The following is a 15,047-nucleotide window of genomic DNA, read 5'->3' as shown; positions in this document are numbered from 1 at the left end:
TCTATCATTTTCTTGCTTACACTTGCTCTCCCCAACCACATCATAAACCCGCTCAAGTAAACACTACCACCAAACTATCCATTACACTCCAGGTCCTAAATCACAGCCAACAGGTTTCTAGAAACCCAGCAATCAAAAGTGTCAAAATCAAAGTAGCCAGCAGCAGGGGGAAGAAGAAATTGGCTGCAAACCACATGCTATCACTGCACAGAGCCCTGGGTCAGTTTGGAGGATTTACCATCTGGCTGCTTGCACAAGTCTGACTTCAGGAAGCTGCAAAGCAACAGCTCAAATTTAAGTAACAAGATAAAAACCCAGTGACTCAGGGACTCAGCAAGCTCAGGGCTATGCTTGATATAATTGAACCTGCAAACTTATTACGCGGCATTGCTATGCTTGCTACTCAAACCAGAGTTAAAAACAAACGCAGCGTATTTTCTGAATTTTTATTAAACTCTAGGGTGGGCAGATAGCTCAGTGGTTAAGGGTACATACTATTCTTGAAGAGAACAAGAGTTCAATATCAGCAAAGCATCACGTAGATGACAATACCCCACAAGATCCCATGGATCTGATGACACTGTGCTGTCCTCCACAGGCATGGCACTCACACATACAAACCCACACTCACATTCATAATCTAAATTATTTTTACGTTTTAACCATTTTGGGTTGTTGGCGGGGGTGGTGTGTGATCATTTATAACAGGGTCTTGTGTAGTTTAGGCTGGCTTTGAACCTGTGTCAATTTTCTTGTCTCAGCATCCCAATGCTTCATTCAAAGAAGGGCAACACAATACCCATCTAGCTAGAAAGTGATTTTATCTTCTTTGTTTGTTTTGTTTTTGGAGACAGGGTTTCTCTGTGTGGCCCTGGCTACCGTGGAACTGACTCTGTAGACCAAGCTGGCCTCGAACTCAGAGATCTGCCTATTTCTGTGGGGATTCAAAGTGTGCACCACAATGCCTGGCTTAGAAAGTGAGTCTTAAAATGCTGCTCAGGAGGGTGAACGTGGCCTGGGGAAGGACAAGTAACAGGTGAAATGAACATACACAATAGCTGTAGGAAGTCTGACCCACACTCGCCGCCCAGACACCTTTCAAACAAGTGAGGTGAGTCAATGAGGTAGAACCCCAAATCTTCCACCTAGGTACTGACAGACCGAAAGATCCCATTGCCCCTCACAGCTCTACCTCCTTTATCAAGGACACTGAGGGTACAGAACCTGGGCGGAGACCCAGAGCAAACAGAAATGAAAGATCAGGCTATGTACCCAGAAGAGAGGGACAGGTTTTCAATTCAAGAAAACAGGATGGCAGCATTTGCCTGCTCAGAGTGCCGATGAGGTGGACACATGCACGTGCAGAAATGACGTGAGATGACACACTTAGTAAAACGATACACTTTACTCACACAACCCAACCTCTACTAAAACCCAACTAGCCACAAGCTGTTTTCTATCCTTTATTAAGAGGTCCCACATTCCTGTGGGACTCCAGCCAAACCAGACAGGTCCCCTAAATATAGCAGGAGGCCTGGAAGGGGAAGGGAATGACTTAGGATCCCACCACACCTCCCTGGAAACAGAAATCCACCACAGATAGACGGACTGACGGACGGACAAGAGCCGGGGAGAAGAACCCACCTCACTCTTGGTTCTCTCCCCGTTGCACCCACTCAAAAAGAAAGTCAAACACTGGCTATGCAGACCCCAGCCCGCCCACCCACCCACCCATAGCAGCGTTTGTGGGACTCCCCCCTGCAACGGGTAGCCCCAAGACAACTTCCTTCGGTTCCTCCTTGACTTTGGTTTGCTCCTGGCAACTCCGCGCCCTCTTCTTCCCTCAGCCTCCAGCTCACTCTCGGCATCTTCTACCACCTACTCGGACCTTTCCTCTCTCTTGCTCTCTGCTTTCTGGCCTTCCTGGCCCAGGGCTTCTTGGGGAAGCAGCGGGCACCTTTCTCCTAGCAAGGGCCCCACTAGGCCCTGTCTGCCCAGCATGTGGGACTCACACAGCCGCCCCACTCTCTTTGAGGTCAGGGGCTGAGCGCTGCCGTCGCATTCGCGGAGGGGTAGTGTATGGTGGGTAGCGGGGCCCTGGCCGCTGGGGTGGGTAAGGTTGGGGCTGTTGGGGATAAGAGTTGTGCTTCTGGGGCCGTAAGTGCTGGGGTTCTGGCTGTGTAGAACCCCCTCCCCGAGATCGGCTCCCCCCATCTAGGGAATTCCTGCGAGGCCGGTGGGGCCTTCGAGGACTTGGAGGCCTGCGGCTAGGGGGAGGTGGGGGCGCAGTGACCTCTTCAGGGGGCTGGGGGGTTGGGGCCTCTCCACTCCCCATTCCTGGCCAGGACTCCCTGTGCTGAGGGTTGCTCTTGAAGGGGAAGCGCAGCTTGCAATCATGCGGGGGCACAAAGCGGGCTGGAGGCCTGCGCAGTCCTCCACCCCGGCCCCCAGAGCCCTGCAGTCCCTGCAGCCGCAGCTGCTCCTGCTTGAGCCAGCGAAGGCGGCCGCGCCGGAAGGCAGGATCCTCTTCCATCAGTCTTGACACCCGCTCCCAGCTGGACAGGGGTGGTGAGGTGGGCCGGACAGCTGGTGAATGGTCATTGGGCACTGCCTCCTCGACTACCTCTGACCCTTCGGGTGGGGCCCAGGTGACCAAACCAGATTCTTCATTATCATCCTCAAGATCCTGGGAGAGAGACCAGGAGAAAAGAGATGTAGGGAGAGCAGAGTACCGAGTGCACGAGATTCAAGGAGCATGATATAAGAGCCCAGAGGGACAGATGGGGTGTAGAGTACGGTTTGGACATAATGACCTAGGAGCATGGGCCCACCACTAAATGGTATGAGCTCAATCCTGCCTGCCACCTCTTAGCTGTGATGATTCAGTAATAACACCATTTGCCACCAAATGCTGTACGAACTAGGTGCGCTCCACTTCAGTCGGAGAACAGAGTCAGGAAGGACAGGAAGCAAGTTAAGGGCGGCCACCATGAATTCACCAAGAGGTCAGTACTTCAGTTAAGGCCTGGAGGAAGTGAGAAGCCAGCAGTATGACTGCACAGGGGAAACCAGGGAGGGACAGACCAACAGGTCCCAAGGCCTTGAGATATGAACATGCCCAGCAAGCTAGAGCGGCTGAAGTGGGGTTGGTGAGGGGACAGGACTGGAAGCTGCACTGGAGAAAAGCCTTTGGTAACCTCAAGTCATGACTATAACCATCTGTGGTGTCTTTAAAGGGTGGCTGGAACAGGGCAGAAGGTGCTTGTAACATAATCTCACAATGTATATTTGAGTGAATACATGCAAAGGGGGAGAAAGGTGAGTATTCCCCTTCAATCTCTCTAGAGTGATCAGAGGGGAGGCCAGTTATGTGTACACACAGGAACAGGCTTCAGGTAACCACCAAGTGCTGTTCTCTACTAGTGGTTCTCAGATTCTACTGTACTTCAGAAACACCCCGGGAGTCTGTCAGACACAGACCCCAGAGAAACATTTGGTATGGTAGGGCTGGTGGATGTCAGAATCTGTACTTCTGTTTCTTTTTTGAGATGTACCTCAGGCTGGTCTTGAACTACTGATCTTCCTGTGTCTGCCTCTTAAGTGCTGCAATTATAGCCATGTGCTAAGCATACCTAGTCCAGAATCTGTACTGTGTCTTCGTGAAGATATTTTTATGCGTATGTGTGCATGGACATGGGCCCAGGCGTGTGTGTGTGTAGGGCAGAAGACGACCTTCAGTGTCCTCCTCAAGTGTGTCTACCTTGTTTTTTGACACAGGGTCCCTTACTGCCCTAGAACTCATGGAGTAGACTAGGCAGACAGCCAACAAGCCGTAGAGATCTGCCTGTTTCCATTCCCTCTTGCCTACAGCACTAGGATTATAAATGTAAACCACGGGCTGGAGAGATGGCTCAGCGGTTAAGAGCACTGACTGCTCTTCTAGAGGTCATGAGTTCAAATCCCAGCAACCACATGGTGGCTCACAACCATCTGTAATGAGATCTGATGCCCTCATATGGATGTCTGAAGACAGCTACAGTGTACTTACATATAATAAATAAATAAATCTTAAAAAAAATAAAAAAGTTATAAATGTAAACCACTGTACCCAACAAGGGTTCTGGGAATCGAACTCAGATCCTCATGTTTTGGTGGCAAGCATTTACCACCTGAAGCCTGTAGAATCTATTTATTTATTTTTCATTTGCCTGTATGTATGTTTATGCACCACATGTGTGCAGCGCCTGCATGCAGACCAGAAGAGGGCACTGGAGTTCCAGCAACTAAGTGGGTGCTGGAAACTGAACTAGGGTCCTCTGAAAGAGCAGCTTAGTGGTTGAGTCACCTCTCCAGCCCATATACAATCTATTTTTAGTATCAATCTGGAGATTGTGAAGCATGTGATTCATAAACTCAAAAAACAGCCTGTTGAACTTCAGTAAGCCTTCTCAAAAGACAGGGAAGAAAGTTGGTATGTGACTGGGACGCTGCAGGATCCTAACAGGCAGGCAAGAGCTGAAGGAGAGGCGGGAAGAAGTGGCCAGCAGGCTTCCTACCTGGGTCAACGGGATAACCCTCTCCATGCGGAGCATCCGGTCCCGCAGGGCCTGCAGCTCGCGGTCCTTACTGCTGTTCTGCAGCTTTACTTCCTGCAGAATTCCTGTCAGCTTGTCAATGTGAGCCCGGAGGTCCTCCACCTCTGCCCCACGGGCTCCTTCCTCACCACCACCTCCACCACCTCCACATCCTTCTTCTTCACCCACAGTATCCCAGACATCCCTGGCCACAGCTCTCCAGGCATCTCCAGGGCCCTCAGGCTTGCCGTAGGTACGGCACAGCTCCCTCATCTTGAGAGCAGCCAGGGCTTCGATCTCTGCTCGTCCATGACGGAAGTCAGCCAGGGCCACCTCATAGCATATCTCCTTAACTGCTTGCATCTTCAGGTCAGCCATGGTGGCCCATCGGGGGTCTTTGCCCTGGAGCCGCCGTCGCTGAGGGATCTGATAAACTCTTCGAGGGGCCCTGCGCTTGCCACTGCTGGGCAGGCCACAGCGCTTGACAATGGTCTGAACTGTGGTAGGGGGCAGCTGCTCCCGCAAGGAGGAAATCAGCCGCCAGCTTTCTTCACAAGAGCGCTTGTCAGAGTCTTCCCCACTGTCAGAGTCTGCATACTAGGGCCAGAGAGAAGAGAACTAAGGTCACCTCAGAGACCACCCTTGTGTCAGAGACACAGGGAACCACTCAGTACACCTGGACCCAGGACCTGCTCTGCCTCTCAGGGACTGGTCTGGACAGCAAAGCTAAGTCTGATGATTAACCACTTACAACAGGAGCTGTCAAGTCTAATAGTAGCAGTTAACTGTGTCTGGGGTTTTGAGCATATATGTCATATGCCACGTAACTATAGAGATGTGTTCTGAGAAATGTGTCCTAAAATGATTTTATCATTGAACATTACAGACTGCATTGAAATAAGTCAAGGCAGCTACACATTAGCTGATATCATCTCATGGGACCACCCCTGTATACATGGTCTGTCATTGACAGTACTGTCATTATGCAGCAAATGACTATGTATTACTCTCGGGATGAGGGTAAAGACTTAAAAGTCCATTTAAGGAAAAACCTTACATGAATGATGATACCTGGAAGTGATCTCAAGGAGCCAGGACCACTGCTATGCAGGGAGCGCCATTAACTGGGCAGAGTGCTAGTTCCCGTACATGGTTCCTTCTACCTCATCTTTCTCTCCTAACTTTTCCTACTAGATGTCACCCAGGAAACCAAGGGCAAAGCTAGGCTGAGATGATGCCAGCTTCACTGTTAGTCTGTCCACTCGCCCGTCTCCAGGCTCTGCTGGACCCCCACTTGTCCCTCACCAGCCGCTGCTGCTCCAGCAGAAGGTCAGCCTCTTCCTTTTCTTTCCGGTACTGATTCTCCAAGTCCTGCAGCCTGGGATCAGACAGAGGGAGGGAGAAGCTGTGAGGTCCCTGGAACTACCGCAGTGGGCATCACCAACAAGAGAATGCTAGGCTCCCAAAGGTCGGAGAGACCGATGGGAGACCCCCTCGTACCTCTTCTCCATTTCTAGCTTGATGTCTATGCCTTGCTGCTCCAATAGCTCCTTCTGAGCAAAGTTCCAGTCCACAGGCTCGGAGGGAGGTCCTGGGGGCGGGGGGACCCCACGTTCTCGTTCCAGCCGTGCTTGCTCCGGGTGATTGAAGCGGAAAACATGGTTCTTGCCCATTACAATCCTGTTTCCTGGAAATGGGAAGAGCAGACTTCCTCACTCACAGCAGCAAAGCCATGCCCAGGCCCAAGCACAGATCTTGCCCTTGATTCCAGGGGACCTGCCTACCACCCCAAAGATGAAACAGTCAGAGTCAATGTGCCTCTCACTGACCCAGGAGCACCTACTTATTCAGGTGTGGACCCCAGGGAGCACCTACTTATTCAGGTGTGGACCCCAGGGAGCACCTACTTATTCAGGTGTGGACCCCAGGAAGCACCTACTTATTCAGGTGAGCTGTAGGAAGAAAAGGCATCCTCTTCCCATGTCCCCAGGGAAGCAAGAGACTTCATGCCTTAATCTCTTCTCCCAGCTCCTTCTTGTCTTCACTCTTCTGATCTTTCTGATCTATCCCAAGGTCTCATCCTAGAAGGTGCCCAGAAAGCCCTGCCCTAGCACTTCCTAGGAAGGCTATGTCCCAGACCTATACTCTGTAACACATCTTTTGTGTGTGTGTATGGTACTGGGAACTGAACACAGGGCCTTGCACATGCTAGGCAAGCGCTCTACCTCTGAGCTATGTCCCCAGCCTCTGCGACACATCTTCTACCTGACTTCAGCACCAGCGGCTCCGTCACAAGCTTCCCATTGACATATGTCTCAGCTCCTTCACAAGGCTCCAGTGTGACCATCACTGAGTGGAGGGATAAAGGAAGGGCAGGGAAAGATTAGACTCTCAGACACTGTACTGTGGTTAGACTCCCACCTTGTCTCACCCCCAAAGCACACATGCACCACCAGGTCCACCCCAGTACCTGCAGGGGTGCCACAGCCCCTCTGGTGGCAGGCAGCACAGGAAAAGAAGAGCAGAAGGAGGGTTAGAGACCCTACTGTGACTCCCAGAATCCTCTGCAGTGGCTCCTATGGACCCACCACCACGCTCCCTAACCACAGCTTAGAAGTCATCACTCTCAGAGGCCCCAGCACTGCTGCCTTCCAGGCGTCCATTCCCACGTGTCTTGTTAACACTGCCCCCATCCAGATCTGGATGCCTCCAATGGGCACTCTGTCTACTGCATCTCACAAACGGCTGTCATCCGGTTAATCTTCTCAAGTCACAACCAACACAGGGTAAATAAAGTCAGCCCAACCCTAGCTGGACATGGTGCCACATATCTGAACGCCCATTATTCAGGAGGCTGAGGCAGAAGGATTGCTGGAAGTCTGAGGTTAGCTAGCCTGAACTACATAGTGAGTTTGAGCTCAGCCTGGAGTACATGGTTAAGACCCTACCTCAGAAAACAAATAGAAAAAAAATCCCACCCCAAACATCTGTCTACCTCTGAGCCCATTGCTTGCAGGAGCACAAAGATACTCAAAGCAGCCCTCTTAATTAGTGGTATCTTATTTTCACTGGAGGACCCTCAAGTTCCAAAGACCAGGATCTATGACTGCTGAGCCAGTGAGACTTAACAAATTATCTAGGTTTTGGAATTTTCTAAAAATTGGGATATGAAGTCTTTATTCATAGAGTAGTTGAAAATATAATGTCAATATGCAAACATAACTTATTAATTATCTATTTCTGTATTTATTGAGTCAGGGTCTCATTGTGTAGTCCTGGAACTGTTACTATGTAGACCAGGCTAGCCTCAAACTCACAGAGATCTGCCTACCTCTGCCTTTCAAATGCTGTGATTAAAGCTGTGTGCCACCATGTCTAGACTTTTCCTATTTATTTACTCTGTGTGTGTGTGTGCGCGAGAGAGAGAGAGAGAGAGAGAGAGAGACAGACAGACAGACAGACAGACAGACACAGACACACACAGATACAGAGAGAGACACAGAGAGAGGCAGACAGGTAGACTCGAGATTAAACTTAGGGATCTACCACTGAGCTATATCCCCAGCCTAACTTAATTTTATTTTTACTTAAGATTTACTTATTTACTTTTATGAGTACACTGTTGCTGTCTTCAGACACACCAGAAAAGGGCGTCAGATCCCATCACAGATGGTTGTGAGCCACCATGCAGATGCTGTGAATTGAACTCAGGATCTTTGGAAGAGCAAACAGTGTTCCTAACTGCTGAGCCATCTCTCCAGCCCAACTTTTTTATTTCTTAAATAGGGTCTCACTATGTAGCTCTGACTATTCTGGAGCTCACTCTGTAGACAAGACTGGCTTCAAACTCTTAGAGATCCACCTGCCTCTGTCTCCCAAGTGCTAGGATTAAAGCCGTGCGCACCAAGCCTGGCTCTCTGCCCCCCCCCCTTTTTTTTTATTGTTTATACTACAAGTAATAGAAAACCATGGGAACTAGGATGGACTCCAGCATCAGACAGAAACAGGTACTGGGCCTACTGGTGATGCAGAGGGAAGACCAAGGCAGCACAGATAGCCCTAGCTTATGGACAGAGGACAGGCAAGGTTTCCGTGAGGGAGGAGATCCCAGCTGAAGTGTGATGGGTGACTTAGATGTCAATGGACAGACGCAGCCTGGGAAGGACACATCTACGGCAACACTGCATGACTGAGAACACCAAGAGGATTGGCAGGGGTGGGGCAGTCTATCTTACTCTCATTTACTTCCCACCATGCCCCAATACTCAGCCATATGCCAGGTAAAAACCACCAATCCCTGCTCTCCCAGACCTTAACCTGGCCACTAAGGTAGATGAAGACTAGGACAATTCAAGGCCAGTGAAGATGACTTAGCAGGTACAGGTATTGCTACTGTGCCTGATACGAGTTCAATCCTCCCAATTCATATGGCAAAAGGAGAGAACTGACCTATGAAAGTTGTCCTCTGATCTCCACACGCATGCACAGACACTAAATAAGAACATATTTCAACAGGATGACTGTAACTTTTTTTTGTTTGGTCTTAGAGGCAGGGTTTCTCTGTATAACCCTGGCTGTCTTGGAACTCACTCTGTAGTCCAAGCTGGCCTTGAACTCACAGAGATCAGCCTGCCTCTGCCTCCAGAGTCCTGGGTCTAAAGGGGTATGCCACCACTGCCTGGGAATTCTAACAATTTTTAAAAGCAGATAAACTAAAGATTATCTAAAGGATGGAACAGGTGTGGTGTTACAGAAAGAAAATGGGACCAGATGAGGTGACTATTCCAGATCAGTCAGCAGACACTTTACTACCCTTTCGTGAGACAGGGAGGATAACCTTGAACTCCTGGTTCTCTGCCACCCCACATACTCCCAACTCCCTCTCCTGGGGGGTTGGGATCACAGACACGTGCCAGCACAGTCAGCTGTGTGCAGTACTGCAGTGCAAATTCACGGCTTCACACAAGCTACACAAACACTCTACCACATCAGCCACATTCCCAGTCCTCATTTCCTAGTTCTTGAACCCTCAGGAATCCAGCAGCCAAGGGCACAGCCAAGGGCACAGCCAAGGGCACAGCCAAGGGCACAGCCAAGGGCACAGCCAAGGGCACAGCCCCTGCAACTGTCAATCTGTGTTTCCATGCAGCTCTGTTGTTTTCTAGGGCAGATTACCTAACCTGGACACCTGAGATCTGTCTCCTATGAGCTGAGACAACTCAAAGAGAAAACTAGATGGTCAGTTCAGTCTATATAACTATTGCATGTCCCCAATGCCTACACTTTCTCTACCTGTCTCTGGTAAATCTTAAGTCTACTGTTGGAACAACAGTCCAGATGGACTAAACCTTTACAGACTACCCTTTGGAGCACAGACAGACTTGACTGTTTTTTATTGTAACATATGTCACAGTCTTGTATACTAAACATCTGTCACCTCCTCTAACACACTATGCACTCTGGAATACAGCCTTGCCCCACAGGTATCACAGCCATATGCTGTGAGTGTCACCTCCTCTGACAGATACACTATGGACTCCTGGAACATGGGCTCGCCCTACAAGACCTCACATACTTTAATATCTCCCTTCCCGAGCCTATGGCCTGAGGGTAACCACAGAACAGGAACACAGCAATAGTTCCCTGTTCTGAACTGATTCAACAGCTTCCAGCCCCAAAAGGGGAAGCGCTTGTTCACCATGGGGACCCGAACCAGACCAGACTGACTGCACCAATCTCCTGAACCAAACTGAAATCGAATGTCCTAACCTGAGCTATAAGAAACAGGATAGTGTTTTTCTTCTTTTTCTTTTTTAATGGACTCTACACAGTGCCTATGCTGGCACCCAACTCATGGGCTCCAGTGAGCCTCCTGCTTCTGCCTCCACATGCACATTCCTGGCTAATGCTTAGTGCCTGTTCCACCAGCATGTAGACCTGAGTTTTGTATCCCCGGTAAAAGCTGGCTATGGTAATGTACAATGTCACCAGATGGCTGGGGGAAGTGGAAAAGGTGGCTCTTTGGAGCTCCCTGGCCACCCAGTCTTGCTGTATCATCAGGCTTTTAGGTTCACAGAAAGACTGTGTCTCTGAAAAAGAGTCTGGGGAAACAATTACAGAGGACAACTGATGTCAGTCTCTGGCCTTGACACAAACACACCACACACACACACACACACACACACACACAGACACATACACATATCACACACATAAAAAGTGCTGAGAGCCAGGTATGGAGCCTGTACTCCCAGTGTTTGAGAGGGTGAGGCAACAGGATTAAGAGTGTGAGGTCAGGGGCTGGAGAGATGGCTCAGCGGTTAAGAGCACTGACTGCTCTTCCAGAGGTCCTGAGTTCAAATCCCAGCAACCACATGGTGGCTCACAACCATCCGTAATGAGATTGGATGCCCTCTTCTGGTGTGTCTGAAGACAGCTACAGTGTACTCATCAATAAAATAAATAAATAAATATTTAAAAAAATAAAAAAAAAAAAAAGAGTGTGAGGTCAGTCTGACCTACTCAGAGAGAACCCAAAGCAAACAGAAAATATGTTGGGGCGAAGGATTCCGTGGTAGTACACAGGACTCAGTGTTAGAGTTCTTGTCCAGCAGGCACATGGCTGAAGCCCCAGGTTCAATCCCCAACAGCATGAAACAAACACTCTAAACTGTGCAATGTCTTGAAATGTCAACAAGCTGTCACCCTCGGAACCCACTATTCTTTTTTGTTTGGTTGGTTTTCCAAGACAAGATTTTTCTGTGTAGCCCTGGCTGTCCTAGAACTTGCTGTGTAGACGAGGCTGGCCTCAAACTCACAGAGATTCTTCTGCCTCTGCTTCCCAAGTGCCAACACTCCTGGCTAGAACCTGAGAGTCTTTAAAGCTTTGCAGTTATATTAAGAGCTAAAGGCTCCAAGAGCTTTGGAACCACAGAGACACCTAGGTCACTTAGTGCTCAGAAACCCTTGTCACCATTGCTCCATCGACTCAAGTTTCCCACAGAGATAAATTCAGATATCCCATTGAAACAATACAGGTTTCAAACATAATAACCACAGTGCTAAGGAAAGGAGGAATGAAGGAAGCAGTATTCCTATTTCCTCACCACCCAAGTCCCACGCTCCAAGGTACAGCAACATGGTACTTGTGCCTCAAGACCCCAGCTGTCCGCAGCCACGCTCAGAGCCCCATCCCCACACTGCTTCCCCATGAGCTCAGACTACAGAGGGAGAGGATGCACCCCTCCTCGAGCCTCTGCATGGCTCACTCTCTGTGTGGTACACAGGCCCCCTCTCTATCTTAGCAATTCCACTTTCCCCTCAGGCCATTACCTTCTCCATCAGGCTGAGGGATGCTGCGGAAGAGGCAGTGCTGCTCCCGGATGAACTGGCCAGTCAACTTGATGTCCACATCTACCTGGCCAACCCTGGGGGAGTAATGGCCAACATTTTCTAAGCATGTTCAATATTTGCCAACTGCCTCCCGAGTACCAGAGTACCAGCTCATCCAGCTCGGTGAGTCAGATGCTAATCTCATTTCACAGAGACGCGGGGTCCAGGGAGGGGAATGGGACAAGATGGTAGAGCTAAGCAATACTGGAAGCTGGGATTAGAACCCAGGAATCCCTGATCCTTAATCATGCAGCAAAGGGGAAAGGGCAGCCTGGTGTGGGTAGGCAGCATGGTGAAGGTGGGCAGGCAGCCTTACACTTTATCTCCAGGTTTTCTTAGCAGCAGCTATTAAAGCCACTTGGCTCAACCCTGGAGCCTCCTGTGAACACTGACTCTCACAACATGGGACCAGCCAAGGTTTCCTTTTGCCTTCCCCAGGGTCTCAGCTGCTAAGGAATGTTAGAGGCTAAAAGAGCAGCAGCCTAGTTCCCAGCAGTTCTTCTGCTCCAGTAAGACCTCTTCCCCAGGAGCGACCCCATGGTGCCAAGAATTACCAGCCCTTCTCCAAGTTGAAGACTGGTCGCTAATCTGGGGGCCTCAACAGTTTTTCAAGATCGGAGAGGAGTTAGGTAGGTGTACACACACACACACACACACACACACACATAATGTGTGTGTGTGTGTATTACATTATACACCTATAATCTCAATATCTGAGAGGCTGAGACATGAAAATTTTGAATTTGAGGCTAGCCTGGGCTCTTGGGCTACAAGGTCTCAAAACGGGAGGTCGTGGTGGGGAGGGTGCAGGGTCGGAAAGATGGCTCCTTGGTTAAGAAAGAGCATAGAGCATGTACTTGTACTACCTTTTTTTTGGACACAGGGTTTCTCTGTGTAGCCCTGGCCATCCTGGACTCACTCTCTAGATCCACCTGCCTCTGCCTCCCAAATGCTGGAATTAAAGGTGTGTGCCACCATGCCCAGCCACACAGTCACATGTACTACAATTAAGGAGGCCTAAGTTTGGTTCCCAGTTCCTATGTCAGGCAGCTCACAGCTGCCCATAACTCCAGCTTCAGGGGATCTAGGGCCTCCTTCGGCCTCTGTGGGCCTGCACACATGTGGCATTCCCTGACGCAGACACACGCACATAAATAAACATAAAATCTTTGAAAAGAAAAAAATGCTGAAAGAGCACTCAGGGAGGCAGCTGTCCAGAGACCTGGAGAATCTGCAGTAGCCACCAAAGAGAGTCACAATGATCAATGTGTCAGTCCTTCTGAAGTCACATAACAACCTGAAGGGTACAAAAGTACTTACCTGGTGATGCCATCTTTGATGTGGTAGAGAAGACATTCAGACATCAAGGGGTCCTCGTTCAGATTTACCAGGTGTGGAGTCTGTAGGCAGACAGGCAGAGGTGGTCAGGGCTAAAGGTTCATGATAATCAGAACAACCACAGAGAAGAGAGCAGGGGGTTAGGAACGGACGTCTCTGGTTTTAGTACTGCCCGCTGCTCATTCTGCCCTTACTGGTGGGGAGCTTTCCACCCTCCAAGCTTCCTCAAGCACCTCTGGTTCCCAACTCTCACACAGCATCTTCACTCACAACTAGACCTAGAAAGCTATCTCCCTACCCCCACCCACACCCAGACCCTCCTAGAGCCTGTCTCAGAACTGCAAACTCCCTGGCTAGAAGCCTTGGATACCACCTGCACCAATGTTGTTTTCTTTGTGTCCCTTCTATCCCCCAGCCCCATTGCTTCTTCCTACACATCTGCCTTGTAACTTCTGGGAAGGAAGAGAAGGGCAGGGTCAGGAAATGGGTACACCTCGCCTTCCATTATACCTTGATTTTCTATGAGCATGGGTTACTTTTAATAATTTAAAAACCAAGTGTCACCCTCCATTTTAAAATCAAACAAAAGCTAAGCATGATATGTGTATCTATAATTCAGGCACAGAGGCAAAAAGGGTTACGAGTGCAAGCAGAGCCTGGGATATGTAGCATGGCTCTGCCTATAAACAAACAGAACAAAAACTGTTTGTTGCAGCAGACTCCTTCCTTTCCCTGAGCCTCTTCACCTAAGGCCAGGGCACTTACCCCAGCAGCTATCCCTGCCCACAGCCTCACACACTGGTCACTAAGCTGCTTTGTGGTGAGCGTGTAACTCACTCAGGCCTCCACAGCACACTATCACCTATCTTTCTTATGTCACCCCCACCCTCCCCAAGCACGTACCTCTGGGTAACACACTGGACCTGTTCCCTCATACTCTTTAGGTGACACACTGTCACCCCAGGAAAAGACCTTTCCCTATGGTGGCTGCCTGGGCCCACACCCCCTGTACTATCCCTCTTCAGACCTCCCTGAGTTTTGGGTTCCCAGCCTCCCGCCCACACTGCCTGATGGCAAGAGACCTCAATGGACACTCCCATCTGGCTACTCTGCTCCACATTCTGGCTTCCCTGGACCTCTTCCCGATGAGAGCCACAGCCCACATGTCCAAGCCCTTTTGAGGGTCTCTTCCCCAACTCTGTGCTCTTGCCCAGTGTACTGCTCTGCACTCCAGAAACAGGTCTTGGGAACCTCTGGCTGCTGAGGGAGCTGCTAGCCCCACCATGTTCCCACGCCCAGTACAACCTATTTACCATCTCCACCCACACTGCCAAAATCATTTGCTTCATGTCCCTCTGGGTCTGTCTCAAGTGCCCCTTCCATGAAGCTTTCCTAAGCCCTCCAACCAATGAAGCCTCCATTCTTTACAAGGATTTGCTTTCACTTTCTAACTCACCTCAGGGTGGTTCTGGGTGGGAGAGGGCTGAATCAGATACAGTCATGGTTGGTTGGCTGGCCTATCAGACCATCATAGCCAACATGGGAAGGTAAGACTTGGTGTGGAAACACTACTCATTACAAAGAGGAAAATGACCTGGGCCTGAGCATGCCTTTAATCTAAGCACTCAAGAAAAAGAGGCAGGTGGATTTCTGACCTGGATGCCAGCCTGGTTTATATAGTGAGTTCCAGGCCATCTAAAGCTACATAGCGAGGCCCTATCTCAAAGTAAAGGAAAGGAGGGG

At 49.8% G+C, this 15,047-nt stretch overlaps 1 protein-coding gene across 1 annotated transcript in view; it reads right to left on the bottom strand.

Moving 5' to 3' along the window:
• Window positions 1-432: 432 nt before the first annotated feature.
• Kif1c (kinesin family member 1C) overlaps window positions 433-15,047 on the bottom strand; it is a 29,779-nt gene continuing 15,164 nt past the window's right edge. The window contains exons 17-23 of the mRNA XM_028785906.1: window positions 13,287-13,366; window positions 11,907-12,001; window positions 6,840-6,923; window positions 6,075-6,261; window positions 5,880-5,952; window positions 4,557-5,171; window positions 433-2,686 (exon numbers count right to left, since the gene is read on the bottom strand). Coding sequence (XP_028641739.1) covers window positions 2,009-2,686; window positions 4,557-5,171; window positions 5,880-5,952; window positions 6,075-6,261; window positions 6,840-6,923; window positions 11,907-12,001; window positions 13,287-13,366 — 1,812 coding nt within the window. The 3' untranslated portion in view covers window positions 433-2,008. The remainder of the gene's footprint in view (window positions 2,687-4,556; window positions 5,172-5,879; window positions 5,953-6,074; window positions 6,262-6,839; window positions 6,924-11,906; window positions 12,002-13,286; window positions 13,367-15,047) is intronic.

This window comes from Grammomys surdaster, unplaced genomic scaffold, assembly GCF_004785775.1.
Source record: "Grammomys surdaster isolate TR1022 unplaced genomic scaffold, NIH_TR_1.0 125368, whole genome shotgun sequence".
NCBI classification, from domain to species: Eukaryota; Metazoa; Chordata; class Mammalia; order Rodentia; family Muridae; genus Grammomys; species Grammomys surdaster.
The sequence above is the reverse complement of the archived record's forward strand: the minus strand, read 5'-3'. Positions and strand labels throughout refer to the sequence as shown.